This window comes from Symphalangus syndactylus, chromosome Y, assembly GCF_028878055.3.
Source record: "Symphalangus syndactylus isolate Jambi chromosome Y, NHGRI_mSymSyn1-v2.1_pri, whole genome shotgun sequence".
In the NCBI taxonomy this organism is placed as follows: domain Eukaryota; kingdom Metazoa; phylum Chordata; class Mammalia; order Primates; family Hylobatidae; genus Symphalangus; species Symphalangus syndactylus.
Window position 1 is genome coordinate 18,873,267 of NC_072448.2, and position 18,212 is coordinate 18,891,478.

General features: G+C 40.4%; 1 protein-coding gene and 1 pseudogene across 2 annotated transcripts; both read right to left on the reverse strand.

Moving 5' to 3' along the window:
- Positions 1–346: 346 nt before the first annotated feature.
- The window catches only part of LOC129476708 (uncharacterized), a 99,624-nt pseudogene continuing 81,758 nt past the window's right edge, over positions 347–18,212 (reverse strand).
- On the reverse strand, positions 9,110–9,539 carry LOC129476761 (large ribosomal subunit protein P1-like). 2 transcript variants are annotated; one of them, XM_063635445.1, is made up of 2 exons: positions 9,397–9,513; positions 9,110–9,321 (listed from the first exon to the last, which is right to left on the reverse strand). In XM_063635445.1, the coding sequence occupies exons 1-2, from the start codon at positions 9,465–9,467 to the stop codon at positions 9,123–9,125; spliced, it is 270 nt and encodes an 89-aa protein (XP_063491515.1). In that variant the 5' UTR covers positions 9,468–9,513; the 3' UTR covers positions 9,110–9,122. The 2 variants fall into 2 exon arrangements, with proteins under 2 accessions (XP_063491515.1, XP_055125593.1); XM_055269618.2 differs by having other exon boundaries at positions 9,110–9,539.

Sequence of the window (18,212 nt, forward strand, 5' to 3'; positions counted from 1 at the left end):
TCTCAGCCACCAAATCTAGGTTCACCCACATCACCCAGGTGCACATCCAGCTGGTAACATCCCCACAGGATGGGACCCCTGAGCTCCCCAGGGCAGCCCCAGAAGGGGGATCCAACAGCCAGGACAGAGATGCTGCTTCATGTTCCCCCAGGACCCAGCACCTGGTCACAGTGGCTCACAGCTGCCTGCTGCCCACCACAGCCCATGCTGTCAGTCCCTGGCCTGAGCACTCCCCTGTATCACAGCCCACATCAGGCTTCCAGGCCTCAGTGCCCACACAGAGAGGCTATAGCCAGGGTCACGGAGCTGATAGCCCCAACCTACCATACCCTGGAGCCTAGAGCCCTCACCGCCTTGCCCCATGAGACCTGGCAGAGAGCACCTGGAGGAAACCCAGATGGGTGGCCCCGCCCCTGAATTTGAGTGAGTGTCCAGCCCTGCCTGTGCCACATCCCCTGCCCTACCATCAGGCCCTCACTGGTGCCCTGTCCCCAAATTTGAGCCCAAGCCCAGGGCACCTGACCCCCTTCTACAAGGACCTTATCATACTTCTCATGCCGAGTGGCCACAAACATACACCTCTTCCCAGATGGGGTGCTCTGTTGGGGAAGGAGACCAAGAGTGAATGTGAGAACAGCAGAAAGGAGATGCTGCTGCTTCTGCCTCTGGGAAGCCCTCCCAAGTGCACAGAGAAAAGGTCTTTTTGCCCACCACTGCTGCACCCACACGGCTTGCACCAACCACATTTAGGCTCTACCTTAATTGTTGATGAGGACTTGGAGCCTCCCTTCTGCTCCCAGAGACTTTTCTTGCTCATGTCTCCAGCCACGACATCCTGTGGGCAGCAGAAGGATATGTCACAAATGCAGACACCTGCATCTCAGGGAGCAGAAGCCATGGGCCCTTCTCTCCTGCCTTGTCTTACATGGCCAGGGGGCCTGGGACCTGCCTACATCATCTTTCCTTTGTGATCCCAGTGGAAGAGGCAGGGAAAGGAATATAGGTGTCATCCACCTCCACACAGCCAACACAGCTTTCGACTTCAGCAAAGGTGAACCCAACTCTACTGCAATGCCTCAGTGTTCTGTCTACCCACATTCATCCTGGACAGTCCCATGCTTGCCTTAACAAAGAAACCTGGCCTGCTGCTAAACTCCCAGGCTCTGGCTCTGAAGCCCCACCTTGTCCTTGGAGACAACCTTACCTTACAGGGCAGACTCTTGGTCACAGATAGAGCCTGCATCTCACCTATCTCCCACCAAATCTTGGTACTGGCCATGTGCATGCTGGGCAACTCTATGGAGGCATGGCAAGATAGCTTGGGGGTCAGGCCAGTGGTCTGTGGAAGAGGCAAAGCATCAGGATTACCTTAGTGGATGGCCACCATGGACATATCAAAGGGTGACATTGTTCAACCCTCTGCTTTGTCTTTGTATTTTCCCTTGGAGCACTTTCTTAATGTAGCCCTAGAGCAGGGATCACTGAAAAGATGTGCCTTCCTCCCTTTGATGAAATTGTGATATGCCTCCTTTTCCTGAAGAGCACCAGGGAGGTGACGGCACACAGGAGAGATGTGGGTCTGCCTCCATGCTGCTTATGGGTGGGCTGGGGGGACCATGTATTCAATAATGGGGCTTTGAATGGGTGGAGGGGCAGTGGTTAAATTGCAAAGTATTGGTTGGATGGAGGAGCATTGATTAGATGGAGGAGTATTGGTTGTATAGAAAGGTGTTGATAGATGAAAACTATAGAAAAGTGTTGATAGATGAAAACTATCTATCTTTTCTGTACAGCGATCTAGCACTTTATTTTTTTAAGTTGTAAACAGATTATGTTTTGAATACTGTAATTTCATCATTTAAAATTTGTTGCTTTAACTTATGCAAGCAGAAATAATCAAATTCCCGAAACACCTGGGTTTATGCTCCACCACATAAAGACTATGCATGCCATGATTATGGTCATTCTCAAGGGGATGAACATTCCTCTAGAGAATATAGGTACTATGGTACTATAACATTTTCTGGTTTTGTTCAATAGATCACTTAAATTTTTCATTCTGACAAACAAAAACATAATTTTAATATAGTGATTATGATGGCCATGGTAGAGATCATTTAGAATGTCCAACTGGAAGTTCTTAGAAAGATGTGTATCAGAGTTATAGTAAGAGTCCAGGTATGATTTATAAATTATAAAGCTATATTTAATAGACCAGATCATTATTTTAATGAAATACTAAGGAAAATTGTAAAGGAACAAAAATAACCTATTTGAATATTGGGAAATGTTAACATTATATAGCATAGGGATCTATATGAAGGTTAGAACTTCAATAAATTCTCAGAAAATGTGGCTCAACGTTTATTTTAGAATAAATTTTCTTAAGCTTTATAATACTACTCTGACACTTCTTTAAATAAAACATTTTGACTATTGCACTCATAGTTAATATCCTGTTAACATGGGAAGAGGAAAGCAGATATTTCCAAATAGTACTTAAACTGACTCATGGTTTAGTGATACCAGTAAACATGTTTAAGTGTAGTTCAACAGAAGTACTACTATTTTATCAACCCTGCAGGGACCTCTTGTATACCACCTGCACCAGGTCCTCAGATGCCCTTCAGTGGAAATGGTCACAATGATTACAACAATACAGGAGATAGGTATTATAGAAGTCAGGAGAGTTACTCAAGGAGCTGTGGTGATTTCTATTCCAGTGGTGGTGAGCCCCAGTGGCAGAAAATAGTTAACATATCCACTGTCAGTGGATAGGGTACACCATGCTCCTTGTGAAGCATATGATACCTCAAGTTACAGGGCTTCTAGAAAAGGTGTTGGGGGAAGCCAATCTGAAAAAAGACTTCAGTTGATATTTAAAATAATAGTTCTTGCATATGAAACCTTGCTTGCATATTAAAAATTAAAATGTTGTTTCTGCATAGTTATCTTAGTACCTCTACAATAAACAGGTTGGTTTTGTGTGGAAAGGTAGATACTAATATCCTCCATGAAGCTTTTGAAGTATTAAGATGAAAAGGAATTTTTTCTGAAGTAATTTCTTGTTTTGGAGACAGAGACTTTCTCCGTCACCCAGGCTGGAGTGCAGTAGTGTGATCTCAGCTCATGGCGACCTTCACCTCCTGGGATACAGCTGTTTGAAATGCTTGTTCTCTGTGCTGTAAAGAAATTTCAATTGAACATAAATTTAATTTATTTAGTAAGTCCATTTTTGCTTCCTTCAGAAAGGGTACATTCACAAGCAGTTTTGCCATGAGAGTACACCAAACAAAGGAGACAGGCTCATTTATAACCTGACATGTCTACCCTACTGCTGTGTCCAGTTTCCATTGGCTGGAATAGGACCTTGTGTTCCGTATTTGTCCCTATTGGCTAGCAACTTAGAGGTTTTTAAAAGAGGAAAAGGTAGAGGAGAATAAAGAAGGAGAAAGTAAATTGTGGAATGCTGAGAAAGATGAAAACACTTTTAACTAAGGAAGAGGAACAGGCTATGACCTAATGCTTGTTGGACCAGTACAGGCATGCCAGGGCAAAAATTGAGGCTAAATTGTGGGAGCTAAGAACATAAAATACATTGATTTATTTATTATGGCTAGCAGATATTTAAGAATGTTAGCACAGGTCTTTGAATAAATTTTGCTTTTAAGAGAAGTTAGTATTTATTCCTAATTAGACAGGGAGAAATGTCTTGAAGAGGAACCTCTATTTTACATTTTACAATATTTCCCTTCTTTTTATTTCATAATTCCTCTTCAAACTTGTTTAATATGTTTTGACTTAATTGCTTTGTTTGTCTGTCTAAGAGAAGCCATTTTTTTTTGAAGAGTGGAGGAGAGTTAGGTGTTAACTCTGTAAGAGTGGCAGAGACAAGTTTTTTATGAAGCTTTGAAGGCAGGGAATAATACAACAGTCTACAAGAATAAGTATACCAATAACAAGAGTGAATGTGGTGAAAATTAAATTAATTTTTTTTATAGTTACCTGCCAGAACAATGTGGATTTAAATTTTGCATCTATTTGATTTTGTGCTTTAAAGTTATTTGGCACTTCTCACAGGACCTTACTAGCATTTAGGTAAACCTGAGGATCAAAGGACTTACAAGGAGTTTTCCTTGGCCTGTTGTGTTTGGTTTTACCTTTTTAGATGGATGAAATGCCAGAGTGAAGGGACTAGCCAATTGGATTGGAGTACAAGTACTGCTCCAATTATTTAGCAGAGTGTCCAGTAAAGGTCCTCCACAGTACCACCATACCTTGGCTTGAGATGACTAAATATGAACTGATCAGCAAGCGCTTGGAAGGGCTTCATCTCTTTGTATCCTTTTATGCTTCCAAGGAACAGCAAATTCTCCCCCTGCCATGAGAGGTAGGAAGAAAACTTGGCATTTACAGGTGGAAGCTGGATTGCCCTCCGGGGGCTGACCTTCAGGGTTTTGAATTTTAGGAAGTAGCAGAGAGACAGCAGTATGATGGATTAGCCCAAGCAATGAGATTTTGAAAAACAGCCACCATACACTCCATATCTGGTGGATGAGGAGACCATCTAAGTGGAAAGGAGATAATCTGGGCCTCTGCCGTACCATGTATAGAAGCATAATAATCGCTTTTATTTAAAGTATGAACAGATAATTTAATTCATTTTAGCCAGGCATTTGTATCTTGATTTTTTGTCTTGATGGCTAAGGTCTGTCTTAGATCTCTTATTTTTACAACATACACCTTAGCTTACTAGATGTAGGAGCAACCAGGGTGGGATCTAGAACTGAGACTACTGAAAAAGGGGGAGACGGGGAAATAATCAATATTTTTATAATACCTAGGGGGTCCCATCTTGAATAAGGGTAGGTCTAGAGTTACTTAAGGTGGTGGTGGTGATAAAGAGAAGGACTGGGTTACACTGGTAAGGCTGAGCGTTAGAAGGGGTAGTCCTTTTAGTGAAATAGATGAGGGGTTTTAGATCCACAAAAACCTTTTTTGTGGAGGTTCAACTTTGCTCATGAGTAGTTTAAAGGACATAGTCCCATTTACTACAAGGTTGCCAGGCTGAAGGAGCAGAAACTCAGCATCTTGGCTTCAGGTCATTACAACAATGAGTGCTAAGGGTAACTGTGTCAGTTAGAGCTGGGACATAAGTATTTGTGTGAAAAGGCTAGCTGTTGTTGATCTTTTATATTTCCACAAGGTATGACAGAGGAAGCATTAAAGGCAGTGGTCTGAGGTGAGTCAGACTTAGTTACCTTAATAACAAAGGAGCTAGTAACAGAATAAGCAAAGAAAAGGAAGGAATATAGAAGGTTTATGAAAATTAAGCTTTGTTTAATTTAGTAGAGTTAGATTCTAGTACAGTAACCCATGATTTTGGGAGGAAGATGTTTTTAGACTTGAGTATAGTGGGTCCATTTTTTTTTTTTTTTTCTGAGCTGTGCAGACAGCAGTCTCAGCAGTTAACAGCATAAAATATGGTTCTTCCCAGGCTGGCTTGAGTTTTTTCTTTCTATCTTTTGATGAGGACGTGGTTTTCAGGCTGGTGCTGGTGTATTGGAAATTCTAGGAGTGTTACCTGTGTTAAAGTACTTTTAGTTCTGAGGGAAGGAAAAGTGGAAGATAAATTAAGAATATGATTTTTTGCTGCATATTCTGGGGCTTGAGGCCTCATGGTGACACCTCCTGGTCCATTCTTGTTCAGTGCTGTCCAGGGGATGCTGCAGCCCTGCCCCTTCTTAATGCCTTGGTCTTCTTGTGGCCTTTACCACCCCTGTGTACTGTGGCCTTTGGGATGAGGAACCTTGTGACTTATCTGGCTGCCTTTAGATCTTCAGAAAGCTAAACATCATTTTATATTTGACAAATTTTTGTATGATTTCATACCAGAGAAGTTAAATTTTATCTTTATATTAATGTCCTATTAATGTTAACCTTAATTTTAATAAAATCTTGTAGACATTACTTATCTAATTTTAATGTCTGACTATAAGGTAAGAATTTTATAGATTCGTTTTAACATTTATAATTTTTGTTAAAGAGCAGGTTAGTGCTTTAGGAAAAATCTATTGTGCTTTAATCTTAATGTCCAGTTCACAGAAAAACTGGCTGATAGCCTTTTAACTTTAGCCAATGTGTTTACACACAGAATTTTATACTCTTTACAATTAATATTTTAAAACTTGCTTAAACCTTTAAAACACATTTTTTAACCTTTAATGTAGGTAAAAATGCATATTCTTATGACTCCTTATAATCCTGTTATTAAAAGTATATTTTATTTTTCTTACATAGCTTGTACATAAACTGTTTTTTAAATAATTTTAATAATTTTACATTCAGGAGGCCTAATTATTTTTAAATTATACCATATTTGTTGCATAAATTTCCTTGTATAGCTATTCTTATGACTTTCACAGACAATTTCCAACATGTCTTAACTTTGTACCTTCCTTTTATACTATTTTTTCCTACTTTCACCTTCTTTGTCTTTTGATTTCTGTCTCTTCCAGTTTCTCTCTTACTTACTCTTCCCCTCTATTTCTCTCTCTCTTATTTGCACCCTATTTTCCTCTCTCTGTGTGTCATCCTGTTTCCCTTTTTTCTCCCGAGTTCCCCTGCTCCTGCTGCAAGTGGTGATGGGCCAAGGCACTGGCCCTGTCCCAGCATATTTGCTGCTGTCTGTTTCTCCTGTTTTTTTAATTATTTTTATTGTTTTTTTTTTTTTTTCCTCAATTTTCCTTTTTAGTTTTCTTTCCTTTTTTCCTACACTTAGTTTCTCAGGCAGGGTTGGATTTGTGCAGCTGGAATCTGGGCCCTGGGCAGTCACTGGCTCAGAGGCTTGGCAGATGCCTGCTGCAAATTGAAAGAATTATGCCTTTCCACTTCCTCTGCTCTCCTCCATCTGCTCTCCTCCCAGAGCCGGTCCCTGACCTCTTTTTCACATAAAGCCAGGCTCCGGAGAAGGACTTAATGCTTGGAGTGCCTGCCTTGCTGTTTGGCTCTGTGCTTGCTGTTTTTGCTTTCTTTCTCTCTGACTTCCTCTCCTAGTTTCCTAGTTTCTTTTCTTTTTTTTTTTTTTGAGACAGAGTCTCGCCGTTGCCCAGGCTTGAGTGCAGTGGCGCGATCTCAGCTCGCTGCAGGCTCTGCCCCCTGGGGTTCACTCCATTCTTCCGCCTCAGCCTCCCCAGTAGCTGGGACTACAGGCGCCCGCCACCTCGCCCGGCTAATTTTTTGTATTTTTAGTAGAGACGGGGTTTCACTGTGTTAGCCAGGATAGTCTCGATCTCCTGACCTTGTGATCCGCCCGCCTTGGCCTCCCAAAGTGCTGGGATTACAAGCGTGAGCCACTGTGCCCGGCCCCTAGTTTCTTTTTCTTCTCTGCCAGTCTTTCCTTTGTCTCTGCCAGCCACCTATGCCACTGTTTTCTCCTCTCCTCTCCTCTCGTCTCTTTCCCCCTCCCTTAGGGGAGAGACCGTTGGGAGTGGAGCTACTCTTTCTTCCCCCAAGAAGAAAGGAAAGCGGGTTCTGAATATTTTTCTTACTACCAGGGGTTTGTGTGAGGTTCAATGCCCCCCGACCCCCTGCCACAATGGGAATTTCTCACCTCTTTCTGAGGTTCAACCCCCCATTAATGGGGATTTCTCATCTCTTTCCGAGGTTCAATCCCCCTGCCTGCCGGGATTTCTCACCTCTTTCTGAGTTTCAACACACCCCCAGGAATTTCTCACCTCTTTCTGAGGTTCAACTCCCCCAGGGGATTTCTCACTTCTCTCTGAGTTTCAACTCCCCTTTGTGGGGATTTATCATCTCTTTTTAACCTCCAAGACATCCTGACTAAGGAAAACTTTACCACCCCTGAGGCTTTTCTCTCCTTGGTATGTCCTAACCAAGGAATACTTTACCATCTAGTGACTTTTTACTGAGTCTTGACCACCAAGGAGATACTTTACCAGCTCCTGTGACTTCTCCTTCCTTGGTTTGTGCACAGAGTTGTCACTGCAGTATGTGAGGCTCATTTAAGCTAGGTTGCTGGCCAGTTTCTTCCCCCCAGGCCTGCCACCCTTTTTTCTTGTTTTTTTTTTTTTGTTTGTTTGTTTTGTTTTGTTTGCATAGCTGAGAGTCTGAGTTTATTTTTTCATACCTGGAGTGTCTCCATTTCTCACCCATGAGGCACTTGCAATGAGTTAGGGCAGTGCACTCCCTGATAAGAGAGGAATGGAGACCACCCCTGGAGGAGAATGCAGCCCCATATGGATTGCCAATGAATTGTTTAAAATCCTCATTCTCCTGTGCCATAAAAAAATAGCACTTGAACATAAATTTAATTTATTTAGCAAGGCCATTTTTACTTCCTGCAGGAAAGATACACTTGCCAGCAGTTTTGCCACAAGAGTACATCAAACAAAGGAGACAGGCTCATTTATAACCTGATGCATCCTCCCTACAGCTGTGTCCAGTTTCCATTGGCTGGAAAGGGACCTCACATTCTGTATTTGTCCTGACTGACTGGCAACTTTGAAGTTTTTTAAAGAGGCAAAAGTAGAGGAGAACAAACGACGAAGAAAGTAACTTGTCGAATGGTGAGAAAGGTAAAAACACTTCTAACTTAAGAAGAGGAACAGGCTATGACTGAATGATTGTTGGACCAGTAAAAGCATGCCAGGGCAAATGTGGAGATTAAATTGTGGGAGTTTAGAACATAAATTACATTTATTTCTTTATTATGGCTAGCAAATATTTAAGAATGTTAGCACAGGTCTTTGAATATATTTTCCTTTCAAGAGGAGTTAATATTTATTCCTAATTAGATGGGGAGGAAAGTCTTGGAAGAGGAACCTCTATTTTATTTTTTACAAAGTAATTCTCCTGCCTCAGCCTCCAGAGTAGCTGAGCCTACAGGCATGTGTCACCATGCCAGGCTAATTTTTGTATTTTTAGTAGGGACAGCATTTCACCCTATTAGCCAGGATGGTCTCAATCTGATCTCATAATCTGCCCACCTTGGCCTCCCAAAGTGCTTGGATTACAGGAATCAGCCACTGCACCCAGGAAGTAATTTCATAATTTTTTTTTTTTTAAGTTCAGCTTTTTATTGAACACGTTATAAAAGAGGTTTAGTCAAAAAGACCAAAGCCCATGTCATCATCAGACTCCTCGGATTCTTCTTTCTTTGCTTCCACTTTCTTCTCCTCAGCTGGAGCAGCAGCAGTGGAGGGGGCAGGACCTCCTGCTGGTGCAGCACCAGCTACTGGAGCAGGTCCACCGGCCCCTACATTGCAGATGAGCCTCCCAATGTTGATGTTGGCCAGGGCCTTTGCAAACAAGCCAGACCAAAAAGGTTCGACATTTACACCAGCTGCTTTAATGAGGGCATTGATCTTATCCTCCGTGACTGTCACCTCATCGTCGTGCAGAATGAGGGCCGAGTAGATGCAGGCAAGCTCGGAGACGGACGCCATGGCGCGGGCGAGTGTAGGGCTGGCGCTGCCGGACGCGGTGCTAGTCGCCAGATGAAGTGAGGGCCTCACCCCAACGTGGCCTTAGCTTCCTCGGAAGGACCGAGCACCTTGGCGGCAGCTGAGGAAAAAAAGCAATTTCATAATTTTTAAGGCTATTTGAAAACTGTATGTTTAGATGTAATGTTTGTATTAATAGATTCAGAATAAAATGATACATGTAATGCAAAATGCCTGATTTTAGTGCTACACATGCTCAAAAGCAAATGCAATAGGAGAGTAAATTGTATTGTTTGTAGAAAATTTCCTTTGTTGGTACACACATAAATAGATACAAAAGTAGGCATATGTGAAGTCTCCCTTGGAAGCTGAACAAATTTCCTAACTAGGCTGAGTTTCTTTTTAAAAACTACCAGCTTTAGCTGGGCAAGGTGACTCACACCTGCAATCCCTGTGCTTTGTGGGGCAGAGGTGGACAGATCACAAAGTCAAGTTTCAGAAGTCTTCAGAAAGGCTACAAAACAGTCTGCTTCACACTGTTGGGAACAGGCCCCAAAATCTGGCCATAAACTGGCCCAAAAACTGGCATAAAATCTCCATAGCACTGTGACATGCTCTTGATGGCCCTGATGCCCACGCTGGAAAGTTGTCAGTTTACCAGAATGAAGGCAAGGAATACCTGGCCCACCCAGGGTGGAAAGTCACTTAAGGCATTCTTTGTAGGGAGACCCGTGAAACTATTCCTATGGAATAAAAGATGAAGTGCTCTTGATTATTGTAAATACAAAATTGCATGCAGGATTGTGTAAAGATAATGCCAGGTTGGACTGACAGAACGAGCCAACAGTGCGTGACGTCCTTCCCCCTGCAGAGAACCTATGAATGGATGTGCAGTCAGGGAGGTTTCACATCACTAAGATTCCTATCTCAGAAAAGCAGATGTTCATAGCTGTAGGAATGGAATGTGATTCTTGTGGAGAGTCTATATGGACTCATGAGGGGCACTTGTTCATATGGATAAGATAGGGTTATAAATGCCTTCACTTGCCATGGTTATTCTAGGTCTCTTTAGGGTTAAGGCATACTCCCTTCTGAGAATTTCTGGTCTAACCAGTTGTCTAGCTTCATGTCCTGTTTCTATTGATTGTTTGTAACCAGCTTTTGCTGCAACTGTTACTGCTGATTAATATCTTGCTAATCATAGGTTATGGGAAGATTGTGTTTCTGTTTTAAGGCTCTGTTAGAAATTAGTGATGCACACACTATATTGTAAATTCATATCTCTGTATACTGTAATTCTTCATATAGTTGTTATGTTAAAGAATTACTTCATCCCCAAGTGACCATCACACCTCATAATCAAATGACCCTGAATCCTTCATTAACCTACCCCCACCCTCACTAAACTTAATAATAAATGCTGGTATATCCAGTGCATTGGCTGCATCCCAGGACCAGAATGTGGTGAGACCCCAGACCCAGCTTTCACTATCTTGTGTGTGTCTCTTATTTCTTGACCTGCCAATCCACCTGGGAACAAACAGAGAGCCCCATTGTATTGCAGGCTACTGGCCAGATCCTGCAATAATTCTTAAACCACAAACAATGGCATGAGCCATCTCTGCCTTAAGGACATGTTCATGCTGCAGATACCTAGCAGATCCCATCCCATTATTTCAGTTCATCCCTTTATTTCTCATAAGAAATACTTTTAATAAATCTTATGACTGGCTCACTGTCAATAAATATGTGGGTAAATCTCTGTTCAAGGCTCTCAGCTCTGAAGGCTGTGAGACCCCTGATTTCCCACTCCCTACTCTATATTTTTGTGTGTGTGACTCTAATTCCTGTAGCACTGCTGTGTTAAGGTCTCCATGACCAAGCTGGTCTCAGCATCACCCTAAAACATTTGTCCTTCAGAGGAATGGTAATGGTCAAAGGAAATAATTAGATGTGGTTGATACTAGAGGTTAAAACATCCAGAACATTCTTCTTGAAGAATTCTGTTACTGAAGTGGGACAATGGTAATAAAAATATATTTTCCACCGAAATCAAAACTGAACCAGCTAAGTTTCCTAGTTGCATAGCTTGATGAAATTAAATATTCCTAATTTAAATAGTGGAAAATGAGTGTTTAGATTTGGAAGGTAATCACATTAGTATTGTCTTGACATATTTGAAAATGGTTGCTGTAATCAACAGATGAGCAATATATTCTTACAAACAGGAATAATCTGGAAGCGTTGAAAATTTATCAGATTTTCTTTTTGAGACACAGTCTAACTTTATCACTTAAACTGTGGTGCAGTGACTTGATCTTGGCTCACCACAACGTCCACCTTTTGTGTTCAAGCTATTTCACTTTCTCAGCATTCCAAGTAACTGGCAGTACAGGTGTGTGGCACAACAGCTGGCTAAAATTTTGTATTTTTAGTACAGACAACATTTCACTATGTTGGACAGGCTTGTCTTAAAATCTTGATCCTCCCTCTTCTGCCTTCCAAAGTGCTAGGATTACAAGCATAAGCCACCATGTTCAGCCTAACAGGATCATTGAAGATATAAATAGGAATACTTTAAACCTCACGAAAACTAAGTGTATAAAACAACAAAATAAAGTTTCAGATAGCGGATGGCTTAATGGTTAACATATTATCTGATGATAAAAGAATAAAGAATAAAACCAAAAAAATTAAACTGATTAACTTTTCTGAAATATAACTTACAGAAATGGAATATATGCGGTTCCAGAAAAATTATTGTCAATGATTCTTGCAATTAATACAATAATCTGCAAGGAGGAAGCATTTTCATGAGAAAATTTTGACAGTATCATTAACTTTTATAGAAAAAGGCTGCACTTAGTTTTAAAGGAAAAGTTACCAACATTGATTTTCAAGTGAGTTATTTAGTTTATGAAGTTATGTTTTTCTTCACCTATAATGTAGAACTGTGAGGATTAAATGAAAAGATAAAACTCTCTAGTCTTTTCTATCTTCATAATGGCATCATAAGAAATAGTCTCCATCAAGATGTGATGGTTCAGGTCTTTAATCCCAGCCACTTTTGGAGGCTGAGGAAGACACATTGCTTTATCTCAGGAGTTTGAGAAAAGCCTGGGCACATGGAGAAATCTTGTCACTACAAAATAACACAAAAAATTGCTGGATGTGGTAGTGCATCAAGGCAGTCCCCCTCCTTGGGGGACTGTTATAAAAACACAAAATATGAAGTGTCTATGATGCTCTGACCCTGGGAGTTTTTAACCCAAATTACCACCATGAGCCATTCTGTCACAATGATTTAAAGGAATGGGAATCAGAAGCATAACCTGTGAGATACAATTTATCAACCTTGGAATAGTGGCTGTGTTTCAGCAAATTACAGTGAATGGTGTACGCCTCTTTATAACAAAAGCTAAAGCATTATTCCTTAATTTTCAAAGGAAAATAATGCTTTTTAATGAATAATGGAATATATTTTATCATCTTCAGCCACTAGGATTGCTATGAGAAAATACCTTCATTTGGTGGTTCATAAATGACATTTCTTGTCATCTTAGAGCCTGAGAAGCCCAGGATGAAGGTATCAGCAAATATAGTGTTCTGGTGAGGGCCCAATTTGTGGATTTTAAACAGACATCTTGCTGAGTCTACACGTGGTAAAAGGGGCTTAGGAACTCAAGGGTCGCTTATAGGTGAGTGCTAATAACATTTATGAGGATGCTGTCTTCCTGACCTGATCAATTCTAATCAAAGGCCCTTTACCCCATCCAAAGGGCAGCCAATTGGCATTTCTCTATGTTTAGCTTAAAGTATATTTTAGATGGTGGAGTGAGGATGGTAGTGATGGCAGTGACTCCAACCAGGAATTCCCTGGTTGGCAATTTTTAGTGTCTCTGTTGTTGCCATCATACTAAAGGCATGAAAATGAGTTTTTAAAATGTTGATACTGAGTCATCCAGCTTCAGATTACAAGGTTAAGGGGCAATTGGGCAGTTTTAGTCTTCAGTGATGCTAAATCAGGAAAAGGGGACACAGTGTTAAAATTTTAGTTTGAAGAGTTGTAGCTATATATTGAATAAAACAAGAATTGAAAATGTAGACTGATAAAATGTGTAAGACATCTCATGGTTGTTCTATAGTTTTCCATTGAAACGCAATTCTCTCTGCAGTTACTTCTCTTGACTCTTGTTCACAGAATAAATCTGGTCTTACTAGTTTTGCCATTATTTACCTAAATGCACTAAGAGTAGTCATTGACCACGAAGGCCTTTATTTATTTATTTATTTATTTATTTATTTATTTATTTCTTCATTATTTCCTTTTTGAATTACAGTGTCTGGCTCACTGCAGCCTCAGCCTCCTGGGCTCAAGTGGTCCTCCCACCTCAGGCTCCAGAGTAATGAAGACCATATGTACACACAATCATACTTAGCAAATTTTGTATTTTTCTTTGCTTGTTTGTTTGTTTTGGATATTGTGTTGCACCATGATTCCTAGGCTAGCCATGAACTCCTGGGCTCAAATGTTCCTCCCACCTCAGCTTGTGAGAGTACTGGGATTACAGGTGTAAACCACCATGCCTGGCCAGAGAGGACTTTCCAGTTTCCTTTGTGAGAACTTTCTATAATTAGTCTCAGATTATATTTGCAAAGCCTTGAAACTAGGTGCCAACCCAGGAACTTGCCACCAGGCTTTTCTATCAGAACCTGTAGTTTGTGTTGCCAAACTACAGAACCTGTAGTTTGATTTGCATTTGCCTTACGGATTAGGAATGCTGAGCACTTTGTAGTATGTCTGCTGGGCAACTGTATGTCTTACTTAAACAAGTGGGTATTCATGTCCTTAGCCCATTCATTTTCATGCTATTTATTTTTTTGAGTTCCTTGTGTATAGTAAATATTCACCATTGTAACTTGCCCAGAAGTGACCTATTTTTCTCATAGGCTAGGAACTCTATAACCAATTACAAAGCTGCTTTTCCCAAGAGGGCTTTATAAGTATTATCCCTTCAGTCAACTCTAGTTTTTTATGCTACCTGGTTATATCTGATTCTATGGAAATCATTCTTAAATTTATATGATATTTCAGACAAAGCATAGTAATAAAACTGCTTTCCAATAATGTTTTATTCAAAAAAGAACACCTTTTTACTGAACAGAAGAAATGCTTTTATTTCCATAAAAATGTTTATAAAATATTAAATGTCCAGTGAATGTAATGCAGCTTAACTAGTGAATTAATAAATCCAAGAAGAATACAAATGTATTTTATTTTTTTTTCTTTTCACTGACAGAGTCACCCTGTTTCACCCAGGGTGGAGTGCAGTGGTGAGATCTCAGCTCACTGCAACCTGTGCCTCTCAGGATAAAGCAATTCTCCTGTCTCAGCCTCCTGTGTAGCTGGGATTACTGGTGTGCACCAACATTCCTGGATGACTTTTGTATTTCTAGTAGAGTTTGGGTTTCGCCACATTGACCACACTGATCTGGTCTCAAACTCCTGAAAACAGATGATCCACATGCCTTGACTTCCCTAAGTGCAATGATTACACATGTGAGCCACCATACCTGGCCCACAAAGTATTCATGCACTTAACAATAACAAAAACTCATAATATGTGGCTGTTTGCAATCAAATATTTTAAACTAATCTCATTTATTAAATATTTGCATGAGTCATGTGAACTTGATCATCTATTTCTGGGATTTTTATGTGTATGTAATTCACAATAGTGCTCATTTATCTCTAAACCAATTAGAATAGCAACCTTTTAAGTGATACTAAAAATTAACTTGATAATAACATCCAGTGGTAGAAATACAACACACACATAATGTATAGGCAAAAAAATATAGATACCGGCAAACAGTCTTTATAACTCTCCTGCAATTTAGTCATGAATAAAGCAATAAGTAATATAAATCTCACTGGTTTATATCCATTTTATATTTTATCTAAATTGTGCTTCCAGGAAATGAGACAAGATTACCTATTCAATAGCAGGTCTAATACCTTTTGTCTGTATTGGTAGAGAACAAATTTCTGAGATTATTTTGCCCTAATATTTAATCTAGGGAATCAGAGAACTACAGTTTATTCACAGGATACACCCAGTGACAGTCTCAATGTCTCCAAAAACTGGGTACTTTAAATGCTCAATCTCTTCTAACTAGCCAGTTTTCTTTTTCACTTCAGTCAGATAACTTTTTGGAGACTGGGGAAGATCCTTGAGACACTCAGGAGCCACTGATTTAGAGAGCCTAAGTTTCTCCTGACTATAGAGTGTTGAGAGTCTGGAATAGAAAGAAAAGGGCTTGTTTATTGGTAGATAGAAGGATGCACATGAGCGGTTTGAAGTAGGGTAGGTCAAAGGATTCAAGGGAGCTAAATGGAAGATAGAAGGTAGAAAAAGGACAAGTAAGGAACATCAATAATAGGAAGGAAGATGTGAAAGATGCACCAGGGTAAGGAGATGTTAAGTTTCTCAAAGATCATCAAAGTTCCAAAGTATCCTTTCAAAAGCATTGCAACAACAAGGATGTCTACTTAGCAAAGCCTAAATCCAATGGGGCTCAAAAGTTTGGTTTTAGTTGACTAAGAGTCATATGGCAGAAGCAATAATCCAAATAAGGGGCAAAGACATGTCAAACATCTTTAATTGAGATAAAGATAAAGTTACAGAGATACAAAGATAGATACAGAAATAGAGATACAGATAGAGACACAGAGATAGAGATACACAGAGAAATATATAGACATATAGACATAGACATAGACATAGACATAGACATAGACATAGACATAGACATAGACATAAACATTGTGAGAGAGACAGAGAAACTTCCAGAAACACCAGGCAAATGGGAAAAATCCCATTAAGGAAAACTGTTCTAACATAGGGACTTATTAAATAATGTCCACTGAGGAAATATGCTAGAAAGCAGGGAATCAAACACTTGGTTTTGCCCCGGTACTTGGATTGATAGATCACATGATGGATGGTACTGCTTGTAGATTTCTTAGCACTCCCCATACCTAAACTGATATAAACCTCTGTGTAAGCCCTGCATTAATTTACATTCTCACCAAAAGGGTGCATGTATATCGTTTACTCTGGATCCTTACCAGAAATGCAAGTCTTTCGTCTGTTGGATAATAGCCATTCTGACTGAAGTGAGATGACATTTCATCGTGGATTTGATTTGCATTTGCTTTACAGATTAGGAATGCTGAGCACTTTGTAGTATGTCTGCTGGGCAACTGTATGTTTTACTTAACCAAATGGGTATTCATGTCCTTAGCGCATTCATTTTCATGCTATTTATTTTCTTGAGTTCCTCGTGTATAGTAAATATTCACCATTGTAAGATATATGGTGATCCAATAATTTCTCCCATCCTGTAGGATGTCTCCTCTTTCTGTTTAGTTTCCTGTTGTGTTCTAGAGCACCTCAGATTGATACAACCCCATTCTTTATTTGTAATGTTATTTACTGTGCTTTTGCAGTCACTTTGAAATCAACATTACCAACACCATTGTCATGGAGCTTCTTCCTTCTGATTTCTTCTGATATTTTTATCATTGCATGTCTGATATTGGAGGCTGGTGAGAAATTATCTACTCTTTTATGTTTTATAGTTTTTACTTTTGAGACAGACTTTTCTTCTTTTCACCCTAGCTGGAGTTCAGTGGCATAATCTTGGCACACTGCAACCTCTGCCTTCCAGGCTGAAGAAATTCTCCTGCCTCTGCCTACTGAGTAACTGGGATTACAGGCACCGGCCACCACATCTGGTTACTTTTTGGTATTTTTAGTAGAGACAGGGCTTTGCCAAATTGGGCAGCCTGGTCTTGAACTCCTGACCTCAGGTGACCCGCCTGCCTTGGCCTACAAAAGGGCTGGAATTACACACGTGAGCCACCGCACCTGGCCAAAATAATCTAATTTTAAAATCCTTTAGGAAGATAACTCAGGTTCTCCTTCACCTGTTCTATAGAAAAGACTTGATTTTGTGTTGAGCATTCTTGCTTCTTTGGGAAAAGGTAGTGAGAAGCAAAAGCAGTGACTTAGTTTTGTGCCTCTGTTGTTTTTCTTTAGCTAAGCTGTCTTCAATTTTTTCCAGTGCTGTGCTATTTTGGTAAGTAAAACTTTGCAGTATAGTGTGAAGTTAGGTAGTGTGATGCCTCCAGCTTTCTGCTTGTTACTGGATTGCTGTGGCTCTTCAGGATCTTCTTTGATTTCGTACAAAATTTAGGATTTTCAGAGTGTTTTAGTATCAGAATGAATTGTTGATATTTACACAGTGGTTTCATAGAATCTGTAGACCACTTAGATAGGATTGATGCTAATTTCATTTAATCCTAGTGGCTGGGTGCACATGCTCAGGGACAAGTGAAACTGCGACTCACATCAATGCTTATGTAGGCCTTAATGGCCAGCCAGATTCCCTCCCTGGACACACAAAGATTGTCCCCTGCCATTTGGACATCTCTTCAATTTCCTCCCCTCTGAGAGCTTAGTATGGTCATAAGGTTCCCTGTGCAGTGGCCTGTCTTGTCTGGGTTACCATGGCAGAGTGAATGAGGACTGCAGAGGGGAGAAAATATGTGAAGAAAGCCTGTGGTCATCGTAACAGTATATGATGGACCTGGAAGAGCCATTCTGAAAGCACATGCACATAGATGTGCCTGTGGTAGACATCTGCGTAGAGGGTGAGAGGGCCCTGGTTGAGCCCCAACTG